The 19,122-nt window shown below is 40.0% G+C and overlaps 1 protein-coding gene across 1 annotated transcript in view; it reads right to left on the bottom strand.

Moving 5' to 3' along the window:
- Positions 1-17,863, bottom strand: part of SCIN (scinderin) — a 74,356-nt gene extending 56,493 nt beyond the window's left edge. The window contains exons 1-3 of the mRNA XM_037167360.2: positions 17,542-17,863; positions 9,274-9,428; positions 4,908-5,069 (exon numbers count right to left, since the gene is read on the bottom strand). Of these exons, the coding sequence (XP_037023255.2) occupies positions 4,908-5,069; positions 9,274-9,428; positions 17,542-17,740 (516 nt within the window). The 5' untranslated portion in view covers positions 17,741-17,863. The remainder of the gene's footprint in view (positions 1-4,907; positions 5,070-9,273; positions 9,429-17,541) is intronic.
- Positions 17,864-19,122: the final 1,259 nt, after the last annotated feature.

The following is a 19,122-nucleotide window of genomic DNA, read 5'->3' as shown; positions in this document are numbered from 1 at the left end:
AGGAGATGCAGACGGGGAGAGTATTCTAGGCAAAGCAGCAATGTGCACAAAAGCAGAAGCATGACAACTTGAGGGGAAATGCCATGCACAGGGTATCACGGTAGCGAAAAGGACAGGACAGACACAAGGGACACTTAGGAAATAGAATAAGCTGGGCATAGTGACTGCACGTGCAGCATTTGGGAGAAGTTGTCAGGATGACTCCTGGATTAGCAGTTTGAAAGCCTGAATGAGCAGTGGCACTAGGCTCAAGACAGAGACAATAAGGAGAAGTCATTTTGGGGAATGAGAGAGTGAAGTTGATGAGTTCCACTTTTAGATTTGTCATGTTTGAGGTTCCTATGAGGCACACAAGCTACAGTATCTGGGAGGCAGTCAGAAATACTGGCACAGAGCTTAGGAGAGAGGTCCTCGCCAGACTCTACAATGAGATTCACCAGTGGGTGAGTAGTTGCAACTTTGGGGGAAGATGAGTTTGCTCAGGAAGAATGTGTAAATAACAGACAATGATCAAAATGGAATCCTGAAAAAAAAAACCATAAACAGACAAAAAACTTGGGTGGGCAGACTATGTTCAGAAGAATGAAAGAGTGGCTTGAAAGGGAGGGGAGCCCGGGAGCTAAGGAAGGAGTGAGGCTGATGGAGAAGGGAGTAATCAAATGTGTCCGTGGCAGCATAGGGGACAAGTGGATAATGATCAAAATGTCTACTGGATTTATCAGAAGGTGATAGGCCTGCAGGAAGAACCGTTTCAAAGAAATAGTGGGAGTGAAAGTCAGAAGACTCACAGGGGAATGAGGAAGTGCAGACTGCTCTCCCAAAGCAGCAGGACTGAACAGTGAGAGAGGGGCTGACAGATTATAAATAGCAAGTGGGGTGGGGCAAAGCCACATAACTGACCAAACAAGTTGACAAGGAAACAGAACCCGTCACTCTGTGAAATCTAATTCTCCACTAGTGGCTGACTCGGGCATCGACTTCCAAAGGAGCTAACTCCAGATGCCAAACTTTCAGAATATGGGCCTTTTTTCATTATCTTTCAGTTACATTCTGTAGTTACAGATGTTTTGTTGCAACATATTTACATGTGATTTTATTAGTGTCTACAAATACCCCCTATAATTTAAAAATAGTGGGAAAATAATGATGTATAAATCCACCAATACCCTCAAGCTTATGGTTCAAAAGCATTTTGCAAAGGTTTAGTAAATTCCAAATTGCTGACATCTAACCATGTTTCATATTATTTTCTGAAAACATACTAAATATAAGATAATTCATCCAAATTATCCTGTAAAATGTTGACAATTTTCAAAGTGATTAAACAGATAATTTTATAACCTCATGCTTTAGGTTGAGGAGGTTATATTGCCATGTACTGAGGGTGTTTACTGTAGTCTCAAATCCTCTCATAGTAAATGTTTTTAAGATATATTGCATGTCAAATTAATAATAGTGATTATCAAAAAAGCTAACTTCTCTCAAATACAATGATGATACAGGATTTATATTAAATCAGTAACCTTAGTGTTGGCCAGTTGGCTTTAGTTGGGAGACAGCTTTAGATGCCCAACCTGCCTTTTCCACACCTGGGCAATCAAACAAACATGAAGAAAAGTGCACTGATTTCCTTTTGTGCTGCCTAATGCAGAGAGTGGTCATAAAATAATTAACTCAGATTAAAATACTGTGTTAGAGAAAATGTTGGTCCCATATCTTCTTTGCTCACTCTGACACACCTGAAAACTCAAGTCACTAAGGTAATGCCAAGATCTTATCATGAACTAGTAACTTTTGGCAATATACCAACTGGTTAAAGATTAGTTAACATACAGACAGATCATGTGGTATTTGTTTCAGTGTACTTAGTAATCCAGTGCTTGATTCCTACTGGGGTACCCCTATGGGGTGTAGGAACTTTCATGACAGAAGAGTTTATCAAACTCTGGTTTCTCTGCCACAAAATCATTCCAAATGTCCCTCGCCAGGCATGAGAACAGGTGACAACTTGAAAGTTATTAAGTATAATTAACTATATAAAATAAGGATAATTTACTTTTTTAATTATTTTAATTGCTGTTCAAGTACAGTTGTGTCCACTAGGATAATTTACTATTAAACAGATGAAGGCCCTTGAACTTTATAAGAGGCTTTGTCCCTTTTATATGAGCTTGGATTTGTGGGTCATACACCCATTGGCCAGCCTTACCTATGGGAAGAAAACATACGTTACTAGAAGGACAACCTACCACCCCACCCAAACATAAGCCCACTGTGGAAACTCTATTAATGTTGAACAAACATTAATGATTTCATTAATAGTACTACTTGCAGTGAATTCTAAGCCAGATTAGACATATGCAATTCTAATTCAGCAGATTCTGAAACTGTTACAAGATATTTTATGTTTTTAGATTTTATTTATTTATGTTTAGAGGGGAAAAGGAGGAGAGAGGGAGAGAAACATCAATGTATGGTTGCCTCTCGTGTGTCCCCTGCTGGGAACTGGCCTGCAACCCAAGCACGTGCCCTGACTGGGAATCAAACTGCGATCCTCTGGTTTGCAGGCCCGTGCTCAATCCACTGAGCTACACCAGCCAGGGCTGTTACAAGATATGTTAGAGAGCCATACCATCTGACACACTACCAAGTTCACTTAGTGTAGTAAAAAGGATGTGAACTAGAAGCAGAAAAACCCAGGTCCTATTCCAGGTCACCACTCAACCTGTTTCGATGCAAGGGACTTGCTCACGCATTCTAAGGATCTGTCCCTCTTGTGAAACTGGGATGATAACGGCCATTTCCACAGGTGACTGTGTGTTAGAAGAAACTGAATCATAGCCAGCTAAGGTTTAACATGCCATTAGAAACCAGAGTCAAGATGGAAAAAAATAAGGAAGTTAAAGCTTAAAGACGTTAAAGCCTTGATCAAGATCAAAGAGTAGACAGCTGAAGAGCTGAATTCAACACTATTCATGATAAAGGGATTGTTGCATTTATAGAGCAAGTACATTACCTACAATATGTGAGGGATTTTTAGAAAAGAAATCATATGTTTAAGTGGTGGCAGTGATCAATAAATTGTCAGTGGGAAGTGTCTCTCATTCAAGGGCCCTAGAAATCATTTAATCAAATACACAAATTTTATAGGTGAGAACTTGAAACTAGTCAAGTTGAAAGAAAAATGAGGTCCCCTTCTCCTATGAAAAATACCATCTTATAAGTACTTTAAAAATGGGATACAAGACTCTAAAATACAAGTGGCTGAGATGCAAGTTAAGACAGACAATGAACAATTGTGCACAGGCTTTGAGAGACAGTGTGTCACTGTTTTGGGAACTGTGTGGCCTGATGACACATGTGGTCACCTAGCTGTTTAAATTGGGGTTTTGGTTGCAGGGGACTGGAGGCATGAAACAGTATTTGTTTTCTGCCTTGATCTGAGGGGTCGGTAGTTAACCTGGTTAAGGGAATGGGTTAGCATTTAAAGTGGAAAAGGACATTTTCACATTTTCATGAACTTGAGATGTAGGGCAAGAGTACTGCCATCTTGGGTATGTCTCAGTGTGACACTGAGACCTACACTTTGAGTATATTATGATCTCAGCTATACACACAAGCTGGTGTGATCTAAGGCAGCTGAATTATAGATTAGTGGTAATAAAAGAATAGGTGTACTCTAATTTAGAGAATGCAGAAGTGTATAGCTTCTTCTTTGGGGTCATTTTCCAAACCATTTATAACCTAAGCACATTTAATCTCTGTGCTGTTGCCAAATTAATAAAGCTTAAATGGAATTTTGTAGAGCTTCATTTTCAAAATCCTTAGTGTCCCTTCTCTATGCATGTGGAATAAACTCTTTTCACCTGTGTCTGATGCTTTCTCCCAAAATACTGCCCAAGAAGATGCAATAAGACAAAATGTTCTGATGGGAATCAACACATCAGACCTAGGGTCTAATCCTGGCTTCACCATTTACTGACAGCACGGCCTTGAGCAAATTCCACTGCCAGTCCAAGCCTCCTGCCAACTGCACAATACAGGCAGATGAAGTCTCCGCATGATGCTCAGTCCAGAAATGTTAGGGATGATGATGTGAATGCAGAGTATGAGGTGTGATGAGAATGACAATCATGAGGAAAAGGGGAAGGCCATTATAAGCCCGCTCTGTGCTTTCCTGCCTTCTCTGCCTTTGCACGTGTGTTTTCAGTGATAAGAAATGTCCTTTCTTTCTACTTTTAAAACCTGACAAACATATAAAGACACAGCTTATATTCTACCTATCAGAGTCTAGCACAAGACCTCAGAAAAATACTTGTTGGTCAAAATAATAATAACTTATAAGTACACCTCTTTTCTTGAAAGAAGGTACACCCCTGCCTATCCCACTCGGATGATAACTAATGTTTAACCCAAATTAAAAGGTGTTAAGTAGTATGGTGCACGTGTGTGAGTCTGTAAGGGAAATTGCCTGAAATTCTTCAGGCAGACTGCTTAGGATCATATTGTGTCCATTTAAAATTCTAGAACCTTTGCTCTCTGGGGGAATCAATTTTCCCTTCAAGCAATGTTTTTCCACACGCAGTTAGAAACAAAAATAATTAGAGGAAGCTCTGTTCAAAGAGAAGGGGAAATACATGAAAAATTATTCAATTTCTGTTCCATGGTAGGAAGAACTAAATCACTACACCATTCTCAACCCATCAAAGAAAATAAAAACTTTGAAGTTCCACTTCATGTCATTTAAATACTAGCCAATTACTCACATGATATGATTGCATCTCTGGTAAACATGACCTCTTCTCAGTGTGCAGAAAAAGTGATTATCTGCCTTGACACGAACTTCGAATTTGATCTGAAGACAAATTGCTTTTCTTTTGATGTCTACACGGGCATATAAAACTTACCGTGCCAAGGTCAATGATGAAGCAGTCCCCCTTGTTGAAACTGTGCCAGCTCAGAGGAACTTCCGTGGCCCTGACCACTCTCCGACCCTTCACGTGCAGCAGCCTCCGGGCGGTCAGGTCGTTGGTGATAACGTGATTGAGTCCAGATGCCACCCCTCCAGCCTAGTCATGGCAGGGGACAGAAAACAGAACCAAACCGATGAGGCTTCTAACCAGAAACAGCCAGGCATAAAACCACAGGTGTTTTTACCCAAATGGTCTGTCAAGCCAAGAAACAATAGCCACCTCAGTGTACAGGAAAAATTAAATAGGAAGAAAAGAATTCCTTGGCAAATCAATAGGTTTTTTTCAAAAAAGATGTAGGCTGTTTTTCCTTCCTATTCCAACATTCAATTTAATAATTGCAAATATATACTGAGGACTTTCAGTGACTAAAACCTGCTATATAAACAAAAAGCTGTAGCTCTTGCCCTTTTGGAACTAATTATTCTCAAGTCGTGGAGTGAGAAGTAGATGAGGATTTCAAAAACAAAGGCAACAGGAGGTCGGAGGAGAGCCAGAGGTACCAGGTACAGATGAGGAGCACCCAGAGAAGGAGGCACCCCGAGTGTCCACTGTCACAGCGTTAGGGCAGAGAAGGGGAGTTAAGTGCTGGCCAGGTATGGGCTACTCATATTTATGGTCCTTGTTTTTACATTTTAAATAATCACCTCTCTTATTCATCTATTTTTTGGTAAAAAGAGTTTACTAAATATGCCAGATGCAAGGTATTTATAATCTGCATGAGAAGAGATGAAGAATCATGGTTGCACATCCACAACCCAAAACAAAACAAAACATAACCACAGTGAATTAAGAAATGCTGAAAAAATATTAACTGCATCAAGTACATCTTGTATTATTTTATTCAAAGTCAGCTTTCATCTTTTCACTTTCCCTGTTAGAAACAGTAAACTTTATTTTCCTAATTAATTATGAGGTAATGTACATAATAAAGATTCAGTATAAACTAATATCTGCCATTCATCGATCAAAGGTCTTCTATTATCATATGGTACAAAAATTAGCAGTATAAGAAACCTATAAAATAAGCTAACTTTAAATTTATTATATAAACATATACAGTGAATCCAAAAACAGAGGTTTAGCTGCATATGTGATCTTTAACACTTTATTCATGTTTCCACTAACTAAATTTTCCCCATTCTCCAGGAAAAGGCCCTCATGAACAGAAGGATTTTGTTAGCAATGGGCTAAAAATAACTTTAGGGAAACTATAATAAAAAATTTAAGAAATATATAATAATTTCTTGGTTTATAATTTTACAAAGATTGCCATATTTTTGACTGAATAAACTGTTATATAATAAAAATACATATAAGTTGTTATCACATATATACTGTTCTTAGTCATTTTCATTTTTTTTCCAGTAAGTACACTGTGATCTAATGAAAACAGTGTAAGAACACTGTGATCTAAAAAAAGTTACAAACTCTAGACCAGACTGAGTATGCATATACTATATTTAGGCTAATTTCATATGGTAAATCATCAGAACATTTAACAGTATCTTAAAAACTAACTTTGTCTCTAATATTGATGCCAAAAATGCACAAAAGAAAAACCGTTGTATACATGTCTGTATCAGACAGTAAGTAGTTCTGTGGATGTTGTTTGAATTGACCCTAGAAACTCCCTGCCTCTTTCTACTATTACCTCTAAGTTATAGTCTGCTGTACCCCTCTCAACCCCCAAAATGCCTCACAAAGGACAAACCTCAAGTCACTGAAAGGATAGAAGATGGTCTTCATGTTTCCCACCTGTATCTCTGCACTGCGTGTAACAACTACATGTGGTTGTTGCTGGGTTGACGGGGTAACTGTAGGCTTTGCCAAGTTTCTCTCTATGCCCTAGCCTGGCTGGTGTAGCTCAGTGGATTAAGTGAAGGTCTGGGAACCAGAGGATCACAGTTCAATTCCCAGTCAGGGCACATGCCTGGGTTGCAAGCTAGTTCCCTGCAGGCCAGTTCCCAGCAGGGGGCACACTAGAGGCAACCATACATTGATGTTTCTCTCCCTCTCTCCTTCCCCTCTAAAGATAAATAAATAAATAAATAAATAAATAAATAAATAAATAAATAAATAAATATTTTTAAAAGGCCCTGATATTTTAAGCATTGATTTATGTTGAGAGCATCCCAGTATATACTGATTCCCAGCTCAGGTACTGGAGTCAGGCAGTCACCCTCTTAAGCCTTGGCAAAGTTACACAGTCTCCCTAAGCTTCCCTTTACTTACTTTAATAAGGTGATAATGACAGAAACTGAACCACATGGCTGTTGTTTAAATGAGAAAATGTTCATGAAGTGCTTAGCACATTCCTATAAGCGTGGAATTAGGTGTAACATAATAATCTTTGCTATTCTGGGTGGTAAACTCTTTGCTTTTACATTTCCTATCAAGTTTGTGGCAACTTCAACATCTCTGCTCATGTCGCAATTGATGGACAGCGAACTAATTTTTTTTCTGCTGATAAATTTGACCTCCATTTGCAAATATCCTCTTTCTAAAAAAGGCTGATTTTTAATGGCTTTAATGCCGATATTAGAAAATAATTATCCAATAAGTATAAAATTACTTTTATCATGTCTGGCAAATAGCCAGAAGGATTACTAGTAACATAATTTCCTATCGATTGTGTATGTACTATATAGGTATTTTTATTATTTAATTCATCCTTAACCCTTGCAACACTTATATGAGGAAGCTGTTGTTATACCCATTGCACATTGGAGAAAACTGAGCACAGAAAGTTTACAAGCTTGCCCTGAGGCAACCAGTAATACATGGAAGGAAGGGGTTCGTAACCATGCTGATGACACAGCACATGCTTCTAGTAACTCTAAGACCCAGCTTTTTAAAATATTGGGTTCACTGACATACAGGAGGGTTCAGGATCATGTGCCATAAACTGTAGGAATGCATGTAGATTACATAAAAGGAGAGGTAATAGTTTCATATTTAGGTTGGTTGATATCCTGGAGTGGAAAAATGAGTCCAAGAGATAGAAGAACTTGTGTTTTGTCTGCACCTCAATGGCATCACCAAATATTCAGCTAAGTCTTTAATCAGGTGAGAGGAGAAATAAACCCTGGCACTGTCGTGGGTGGATTTAGTATCTATTCAGAATTCTAGGTTAGCTCTGAGGTCTTGCGTCTTCATTAGGCTGATGTGCTGGAGGGGAGTAGCAGGCTCTGCAGAATACCTACTGGAGCATGTTTGAGTTTGAAAAGGATTGCTTCTAAAATGTTAGTTTGGGGAGGGTATTCCTCAGACTTCATCTGAACACTCCAGGGGCAGGGGGGTGGTGAAGGACGGCCATCGGCAAAGGTCACTGGGAGATTCTCCCACAAAAGCTATCTTCCACTGAAAATTGCCTTACAAGGACAGAATTCCTTAACACTTTGTGTTTTTCTTTAATTTTCAAAAATAAAGCCGATAGACATCAACTGTGGGCACATGCCAGTGTATGTGCATTTGAATTTATGAGGCCGAACCACACGTGTTCAACTCCATGGTTCCATTTGTATCACTTCCGAGATCAAACCACACTGTATGGGAAAGGTATGCATAGTTCTCTGTATTAGCAGAAGTTATAAGTGTTATAAATACTATATTAAGATATTCTAGAACAATTGAGATTCTCACTTAATGGGTTATTTGCAGCAAACCCAGAGATTCTTCAGAATATAAAAAACAAAAAACTGCTAATACCCAGTTTACCAATATTTAATTATTGAAGTAACTTTACTTCAATAATTCCTTGTGACAATATAACTGAAAGCTCTTAACTTTATTAGAAGTCAACTCATTAAACGTAATCAAATCAGAATAGTTCCCATGTTGCCCTATACATTCCACAAACATTTACTGAGCATTTACTATGTGTCCAGCAGGTACTAGCCACATACCAGTGAACAAAACAGAAAACTCTGCCCTTGCCTTGGCCAGTGGGGCTCAGTTGGATGGGTGTCATCCTGCAAACCAAAAGGTGACAGGTTCAATTCCCTGTCAGTGCGCATGCCTATGTTTTGGGTTCAGTTCCCTTCCTCTTCTGTATAAGAGGCAAGTGATCTATATTTCTCTCTCACAATGATGTTTCTCTCCCTATCTCTCTGCCTTCCTTCTCCTCTAAAATAGATACATAAATAAATCAATAAGCACATCCTCAGGTGAGGATAAAAAAATAAAAAATAATAAAATTGTTTAAAAAAACATGTACTTTTACTGTGATGAAGACATGAGGTGTGGATGGACAGAAAGAGAAAGGGTGTCATCACAGAAGCTGTTCCAGAGAGCTGCTTACCTTGTATTTCAAACCTCCTTTGAAATAGCCAACAAAATCCGTAGACTCGTAGCCCTGAAGTTCTCTGTTCTGCACTGGTTTGCCACCCAAGTAGTCATCCATCTGCACTGTAAAGATGGCAGCTGCAGTGCTCTCATCCTGAGAACACTCCCTTCCTGAAACAGCAAGGGAAAGCGCCTCACTCGTCAAGCAAGGAAAAGGATTATGGCAGGAATTCCGACACCAAACACACTCAGAAACGTTCTTTGAATTACATAGCCATCAAACAAATCGTCTTCAACAGAACAAGCTCTGAGTAGAAATGGTGTCATATAAATTATGTTGCTAACAACTGAAATAATTGTTGCATTCCTGCTTTCCAATTCTTTTTAAAATTAAAAAACAAAACACCACTGTCTGAATACGCTCGGGTAGATATCACAATACATTCTAGTAGGATTCAGATTCACTCAGTCAATAACATCAAGCTACAAAAACATTTTGCAATTGTTTTCACCTTTAATTGTTTTTCTCATTTTTATGCTATTAAGGTTCTCCCAATTTTTCCCTTTGCCCCCCTCCTTCCAGCATCCCCCTTCTCACAGTCAATCCCCACACCCTTGTTCATGTCCATGGGTGATGCATAAATGCATATGCTCTTTGTCTAGTCCCGTCACCGTCTTTCAACCAGTCCCAACCTCCCCACTCCCTTCTTACAGCTGTCAGTCTGTTCCTTGTTACTGTGCCTCTATTTTTCTCATTAGTTTACTTTGTTCCTCTTATTCCAGTTATAAGTGAGATGATATGGTATTTGTCTTTCCTCACTTGACTTATTTCACTTAGGACAATAAAACTTTTTTAGCCTTCATTGGCATGCATTTTTCTTTAGGCATCCAATGTCAATATATTAGTATTTGTAATATATGATATGGCTATAGCTAAACATTTTAAGAAAGTGATTGTTAGAATGGGCAAAGAACATAACTCGACCTCACCCTTATTGAGTCCCATTGTCCCAACTTCACTATCTTAATGGTGTAATATTCTCTGAAGGAGAAGGGAGAGGAAAGGAACTAGCATGCTCACACTTACTGGATGTTAATGCATATATTACTATCTCAGGAATGTAATGCACGACACATTTAATTTTAAAAATTATAATACAGATCTCATGCCGGCAACCTCACTGAGGTATAAACCCCAATTCTTAAGAACAAGCATCTTCAGTATACAAGAAAATCAGAGCCAGGATAGTCCTGAAGAGAACTCAGATTTTATAAAAAACAGTTCAAAACCCTTACTACATCGGAGCTGTGTGAGAGTCATAAATGACTGTAAAAATAGTAACAGCTAACATTTATACATTTATAATGTCTTGGCTATGGGCCAGGCATTGTGCTACTATTTTGCATGGATGATCTCACTTAATCTTGAAGCAGAAACTAGATTCTACCACATTACAATGGTGGAATTGGAGGCATACAGCTGCCAAGTGCCTTTCCTGAGACCATACAGTTGACCTGTGGTAGAACTCCACCCAGAACTAGTTGTCTGTGATTCTGAGGCACAGGCTCTTAGAAATTACGATACTAGATTATTTTTATGTATCCTCAGATTCTTATTAGCAGTAAAATTTTGTGGTAACAGGAGTATGCTATTTTTGTTCATGAATAATTGATGCATAAAAGTTAGAAGCTGTAACAACACTATATGAGATCTGTCCAGAAAAAGCCATTGTTAACACAATTAGAATGATTCACATGACATGGATGTAACCTGACTGTCAAGGAGAGTGGATTGGAATGTGCATGCGTGACCAATGACGACTTCACTGCACTAGTCAGGGAGGTAGACACAGTTGAGTGAGCGCATGTACTGCGTGACCATCACATTCAAAATGACTGAGTAGATCAATGAATCTACATCCAATTTTGCGTTAAGCTTGAACATTCCTCCAAAAAAACTATTCGGATGATTCAGAAGGCCACAGCTATGGGCAAGTGGTGACTGGCAACGTTATCACTACAACATGCCCATTCATGCATCATGTCTTATGCAGAACTTTTTGGCAAAACATCAAATCACCTAGGTGATTCAGCCCCCGTACAGCCCGGATTTGGCACCTGGCAACTTATGGCTTTTTCCAAAACTAAAATCACCTTTAAAAGGAACAGATTTTAGACCCCCAATGAGATTGCCGTCAGCCCTGGGAAAATGCAATGGGGCTGATGGCAATGGAGAACTGGGTGATGTCCCAAAGTATCTACTTTGAAGGAGACTGAGGCATGATTGTCCTGGGTACAATGCTTCTTGTATTTTGCATTTTCTTCTCCTTATAAAATAAACGCCTCCGTTTTTCCTAGTGTGTGGCTGGATACTTTCTGGACAGGCCGCATCGGTCACCTGAAACCCAGGCTGAGAATATTCATGAAAGCTAAAGAAAGGAAATCGGTCAGCCAGATTGAAGAAAGATTTTGATTTCTTTACAATTCTTATTACTCTCAAAGGGGATCTGTATAGCAAATAACTTCTTAGTAAAAAATTTACTAGCTAGAAGAACATTTGATGTGATATATTTTTGATGTGATATACTTTTGTGAACTTGTCATGGTCAAAGGAAATTGTGTAACACACTTCAAAAAACGCACATGCAATTTTGTGGTCCAAAAGGACTTCAGTGTCATTCTTAAGCCTGCTTTTCCATCCATAAATGAGAATACTGATAAAGGCACAGATGTGGATTTGTACAGTGATGCTTTAAAAAGAAAACTTAAACATTAATATCAACCATTAAGGATGATGTGTTTGGCATAAGCATTCTTACTTGAGCACAAGTTGAACCCTGAGTCTCTTTAGGAAGGTGTAAATTAATGAATAGACTGGAAGTAAGTTAATTAAATTATATTATCATTTGTTGATATTTATGTACTGTCCTAGGCCACAAAATATCAGTATGAATAAGCCAGAGACCTTGCTCTAAAGAGGTTGAAAGTTACTAATGAAACTAACAGCAGCCTTTGAATGTGAAAACCAAAATCAGATTCAACTGTATCATGATGAAATCCTAGCAAATAGTAACTTATGAACTTCACTTCATTTATTTTCCCTATACTAATTCTGGCAATGTTATGTTGTTTTGTGTTATTTTATATTATATTATTGTTCATGCATAAAACAACAAAACTCTTGCCAAATTAGGAATATAAGGGAACATTCTCAACTTGATAAATTCTCTCTTTTTTTTTAAGCTAACAATTCTTGACACTGAAAGACTAAACGCTTTCCCCTAAGGCTGGGAAAGGCAAGTTTGCCTCCTCTCATTAATCTGACAATCATTATACAGGAAGTTCTACCCACTGCAATAAGGTAGAAAGAAAAAAGCATACAGACTGGAAAAAAGAAATAAATGTTTCTATTTACAAATGAGAGGATAACCTACATAGAAAATTTGAAGAAATCTACAAAATAAATAAATTTTAAAAAAACCTACTCAATAAGTGCATTCAGCAAGATGGCAACATAAAAAGTAATTGATAACAAAAGCCAGTCTCTTTGTATAGAAACAACAGACATGGAAAAATCGAACTGAAAAGCACCGCACCAATCACTCCCAAAACCCAAGTATATATTTAACAAAGCTGGTACATGATGTATGTGCTAAAAATTACAAAATGGCAATAAGAAGAATCAAGGACCATAATAAATAAAAAGATATAGTGTCATGGACCGTACGACTCAATATAATAAAGATGTCAGTTTTCCCCAAACTGATCTGTAGGCATAATGCTATTCCTGGCAAAATCACAGCAAGGCTTATTATAGATCATATGAGTTTATTATAAAACTTATACAAAAAGTCATAGGCCCTGGAATAGCTAAAACAATTTTGACAAAGAAAACTAAGCTAGGAAAAATAACTCTATCTGATATTAATGTCCACTACACAGCTACAGTAATTAAGACAGTGTAGTATTGGTGGAAAGATAGGCACACAAATCAGTAGATTGCGTTTCCCTAAGTGGTAACACGTTGTGAAACTATGGTTTTCAGCAGCCCACAAGCAAGACCATGGTAGCCATTTCTCCTGTGGCTGGCTTGTGCCACCCCGACAACCAGACGACCACCTGCGTCGCCTGGATTCCACTTCCAGTGACAGCTCCAGCAGAAGTGTGGAGTACCAGAAAGGAGCCATCCTCCACCACCCCACTGCCCCCAAGGCCGTTCCTGGTCCCTGGTGGATGAGCTTTTTTTTCAGGAATTCCATTCTCCCGTTCAAGACCCCAGCGTTGGAGTCCCAGAGTGTTGGGAATCTCCCCAGGCCTCCGGCAGCACGGTCACCTGTGACCTGGCTTGGACGGCCTGGAAGAAGAAGGCTGGCAGCAGGCCCAGCGAAGCCAATACTCCTCCCCCATCCTGAGTGACCACCACCAGCCACCCACCTTCCAGAGGCGCTAGGCTCTTTTGAGCCCCTCCCCTCATCCTTGCCCACCCCATAGACTAGGCAAGCTGCAGCAAGCAGAAGCAATTGGATTCTTTTACATCAAAACAGCAAAACACAGAAAAGGAAGTTGGAAAAACCCCGCTTTTTACTACCCAAAACATATGCAAACCTTTCTGACCTCCCATAACCATGTATCTTGCACAAAATGCAAAATAAATGACAAGTAGTCAGAAAAAAAGGCTATAGTATAGGTTAGGATATCACATTGTATTAATGTGTAAGTATACAAGTATAGTACAGCACCGAACACCAGTCAGGATTTGACGGTGATACAAGGCACTTATCCTTTTGATATTTCTCCAGTTTTACCTGTACTCATCTGTGTGTTTGTACATTTAATTTTACTGTATATAATTTTATCATATGTGTATACCCACCATCACGCTCAAAATACTGTATAATTCTATCACCAAAAAATATCTTAGATTGCCCTTTTATACTGCACCGACCTCCGTCCTGCATTACCCTGGCCCCAGCCCATCCCTACCCTCTGGTAACAACAAATCAAAAATTTTGTCATTTTAAAAATGGTACACAAAGAAAATCATACAATATGGAACATTTTTGCATTAGGCTTTTTTTCTTACTCAGCATAATTGCCCAAGCATTTATCTGAGTTGCTGAATAAAAAGTTTGTTCCTTTTTATGGCTGAGTAGTATTCCTTGTTGTCGATGTACCATAATTTGTCTAACCAGTCACCTGTTGAAGGATCTTGGAGTTGATTCAAGTTTTGATCTATTCAAATAAAGCTGCTATAGATACTCGTATAGGTTTATAAATGAATATAAATTTTCATTTCTTTGAAATAAATGTCCACAAATGGAATTGCTGGATCAGATGGTAATTGTATGTTTAGTTGTGCAAGAAACCTCCAAATTCTCTTCCATAATACTCATACCCCTCATTTTATATCCTTCCTCCAAAAAATAGAGAAAAATCCAGTTTCTCAGCATCCTCGCCAGCCCTTGTATAAGTTCTTTGTATTGTATGTTGTATAGTGTAATCCAATTCTTGGATTCCCAATGCCTTGCATAGAGTAGAGCACAGGCTGGTTGTACCATAAATGTCTGTTGCTCTCAAATATATTTATATAAAGTTTAAAACTGGCAAGGAGAAATGCTGAGGGTGGGAGTGTGTCCCGTAAATCCGGGATGTGACAGACAGTAGCTTTATCATCTATCCCTGCTCATACACATAATGGTGTCCTACGTAACCAGAAGCAGAAGGTGGGTGCCTTTAAACCACCAGGTACAAAGCTGGCATCTTTACGAAGGACCACCAGTACAACGCTCTCAGTCCCATGCAACAAACTCTTACTTTGTAAATAAAAACAATAAAATGAAATAATCTGAGATATGCAAGGGTATTCTAGAAAGACACTGATGGAAATACCACGAAAGATGTTCGCCTATTTCATGTCCCACTTCTTCCTTTTTCCCCTCTTCCCTCTCCTTGGCCTGATCTTTGTTTCTACCCTGTGTCACTTTTCATCTCGGTCTGACTTTAACTTCACTCTCTTCCATGTTCCTCCCAGCTGATTTCCTATGTCAAACTTTCTTTTTCCCTAAACTTTCACCTCTTCCTTTTGGAACTTCCACTCAATCTGTCTTATTACTCCTCATGAATTCATCCAAATTTAGATCTTAGAGTAAAATATTCTGGATAAAATTCTGCTTGCTTCAGGGTACAGAAGTAGGAGGAGCTGCTGAACGATTTTATTTAAAGGCCTGTTGGCTATTTTACTCTAAACTTTTCCATGTTCCCCATGATCTTCTCTTGACACAAGATCCCTCCCAATTACCCTCATTTTCCTCCTTCTCAAGGCTTCTCTGCTTCCCCCATCCACAGACCCAGAGTGTCTCTTTCACGGTGCCTATCACATTTAACCTGTCTTATATCACGTTTTGATTTCTTGTACCTCTGTGATTATAAATTTTCAGGGAAGTTTCATAAATAATTCCTGTGCAAAAATGCTTTATACAATGCTGGGCACACTGAATAATTACTGAAGAAATTAACTTATTAACACACTATTAATTTCAGTTTTACCAGATCTTAAAGAACATAAGATGTTTCTGCCCAAAGCATTTTCTATTATATTTTTGAACTTAATAAGCGCTAAATGAGTAATTAAGAGTCAATAATTAATAATGATCCTGTGTAAGCCTTAGAAAACTTGGTGCTCAAAGACCTTATTTGGGTAAGAAAGAACCTATAGAATTAAAAGCGTATTCAAAGCTCTCTCGCAATCTTCTGACAAAGTCAAACTCAACTGTTGCCCACAGCAAAATATGTTCTTTCACTTTTCAATTCACCAAAAGGGCAAATGCAGCATTTCAGACACTTGTATTCATTCCAAATGCAAGTTCTAGATAGGAAGATCAAGGTGAGGACATTATTATTCTATTTGACATCACTCAGTCATGAACATGGTTATGTATTAGGGTTTCAGTGTTTGAGGGGTATTGGTATACAGTAGTGAGATTATAATGGAAAACCAAAAGGAGCCTCAGCATCTTCAAACAAGCACAAAACTTTAATGTCATATGCTGTAATGAAAGCAGTCCTTTCTCCCTCTATGTCTTTGTCATTTGGGTATCTGCTCCAAGTGCTGACTAACACTGAGAACATAGCTTCTTAATGTTTTCTACTTTTTTTTTCCTTAAAATCTTCAAGTGTTAGTAAGTAAAAGTAATGGCTTGTAATGGCTTTCAAAGGCTCTTCAAAATGTATGTGTATGTGTGGTTTTGTGTGGTTTCCCCATAAACTCAGGAATAAAATGAAAAATAAAAAACACAAGGCCAAGGCAGGCAGGCTAATTTTAAAAGTCAGCGAAGCTCAGATAATCAGCACGTTGTTCCGTGGGGTGGGCCCACGGGCCCAGGATCTCACAGGGAGAAGCTGGACATTCAGGATGTTTACGAGTAAAAGTAGAAGGTGGAAAAAGTAGAACACACAAGGCCCAGTGTCCTGAGAGTCTGGCAAGAGTGCAGCCCAAAATAATTACAGCTGAAGGGGCAGTTTTGTTCCAGAGTGTCCTTGTTCAAACAGATAAACACTAGGTTTAAAAATGATTATAAAAGCAGCTCATTTATATACATAAGTAGGCCATATAAAGCTATTTATTTATATTGACAATATCTGTATTATTTGTCTCCTGCTTGTATGCAAGGTGGCCAGCATCTTAATAAACAGGAATGTTAGCCACACCTGCGAGCCACGTGGTGCAGGTGGGATCCTGCCTTAAAGTAGCCAAACATTAATTGACGCAATTAGTAGAGAAATGCAAGCTGGTACGCAACAGGGGGAAAAAAAAAGATTAGTTAACAAACAACAAAACTTCTCGCCAGCTGCAGCAGATGCCCACAAACTTGACTTCATCTCCTCCCTGACAGGGAAGCCAGGACTGAACTTGTCCGCAGGTGAGCGGGACTTGGCCAGCGCCTCTGTGCGCCGAACAGCGGCCCTGGCAGGGAATGAGGTTTGGACCTGGAAGGCGAAAGAGGGAGGAACCGGCTAGAGGAACCAGTCCCAGAACCCAGGAGAGGAACACGGCAAAGTTCAAAGCCAGTGGAATAAAACTGCTTCCAACTTCGCAGCGCCTGGCGTCAGGCGGGGAGAAAGTGGCCAGCCCCAAAGGCGCGGCCCCGTGGGGCGCAACTGGCGCGAGGTCTCCGGGACAGCCGCGTTTGCGCCCTCTTTCCCCGGCCCTGGGAAATCTCAGCTCCCTGTGGACTCGCCCCTCCCGAACCTGGGCGCGTCCAGGTCCGGTGTTCGCAGCCCTTACCTAGCCAGAAGTGCAGACGGTAGGTGAAGCCCCGACAGGCCTTGGTGGTGTGCAGCACCAGGTAGGCATCCCCGACGTAGAAGTCGCCGTAGGCGCTCTGGGGCACCGGCACCAGCTCCATCTTCTCGATCCTCCAAACCTGCAGTCCCGCCTTCTTGCCCGCCCGGGCGAACTCCCTGTGGTACAGCTCCTGGGCCATGACTCGGGCGCACAATGCTCCGGAGAGGAGGCACAGGACCCCGTTGACCTTGGCGTCGGACTGAACCGAGAGCTGCCAGAGGGACCCTCTTCGCCACAATTTTATAGGGTTCGCCGGCGGGAGGGCGGGGCCCCGAAAAGGGAGTGGCTAAGTGCCGAGGCAGGAGTTGCAGGCACCGAGCGGATTCCCTCCGGCGCAGCGCCTACTACCTAACTCCTACGCCCTTCTCCAGTGTAGGAGGAAATCGGAATCTTAAAGTCTTGAGATCCGGAGGAAATTTATAGAAACTCTTGGAAATGCCTCCTCCAAGTTAGGACGTTTTCCCTGGCAGCAAACGGAGGAGATTAACAATTATACCCGGATGGTGCATCGTTTTGAAACAAGATTGGCTATCCCGGTAATGATCACCCCAATCATCAATGTCATTTCATAGGTTACTCTCTCCACTCTTGATGGCTGAAGGTGCCCTGTGTCTTGATCTTCCCAGTTTGACTATGCCTTGAAAAACAGCACGTTGGGTTTCTCGGAAAGGATGAAAACTGGAAGGTTAGAGGTCTTACTCTGGGGACAGAGCCCTGTAGTCCCCGGGGGTTCAGGGCCTGTGGTTAAGCTCTCAGCTACCACCTGCCTCCACTGGCCTAGAAAGTTGCTGGAAAACACAGCAGCCCTCTTCCTGGGGTGTTCTCAGGCAAGGCTGGCTGTGGCTGGGATAGTATTATGCCTGCACTGCCTTGCGAGTTACCTGTTACCTGGCTTCAAAGTGCTAATTTCCTCATCATTTTCCCTACAGATTTTGCTTTTCCAGCACAGGCAAAGCACTGTAAAACACAGACGGAGTGTTTACTCTATATTTTGCATTTATTCCACCAAAACTGAAATGGCAAAGGAGTTTACTGTTACTTCCCATTATTGAAAAAGCAAGTAGTTCACCATGTAAAGAGTAAGAAAGATGACTTTTATACATGCACATTTCCTGTCCTTGATTCCCAAATACTAGAGTTCCGGCTAGTTATTAATACTGTATAATTCACTTATTTCCTTAGTTAGTTTTTAATAGGTATTACATGACCAAAAAGAAAGTACAAGATGTGCAATAAAGTTTATCTCCAGTTCACCTGAAACTTAAATATGAAATTTTCCTGTTTGTTTTTGTGTGTGTGTGTGTGTGTGTGCGCGTGTGTGTTATCTGTTATGGGTTGAGATCCTGACTGATAAAATATCATTAGCTACATTCTCTACCCCCCCCCGCTGTCCCTGCCGCCCTCCCCAGACAATGAAAGGCAGGTGTATAAGGCTCCTTTTACAGATGAGGAAATAGGCTTTGGAACTTATTACAGGTCTCCCAAAGAGGAAATCAAACCCATTGTGTCTAATGCAAAAGC

This window comes from Artibeus jamaicensis, unplaced genomic scaffold (genome assembly GCF_021234435.1).
Source record: "Artibeus jamaicensis isolate MK-2021 breed Jamaican fruit bat unplaced genomic scaffold, CSHL_Jam_final contig_923, whole genome shotgun sequence".
In the NCBI taxonomy this organism is placed as follows: domain Eukaryota; kingdom Metazoa; phylum Chordata; class Mammalia; order Chiroptera; family Phyllostomidae; genus Artibeus; species Artibeus jamaicensis.
This window is presented reverse-complemented; position numbering and strand designations above follow the sequence as displayed.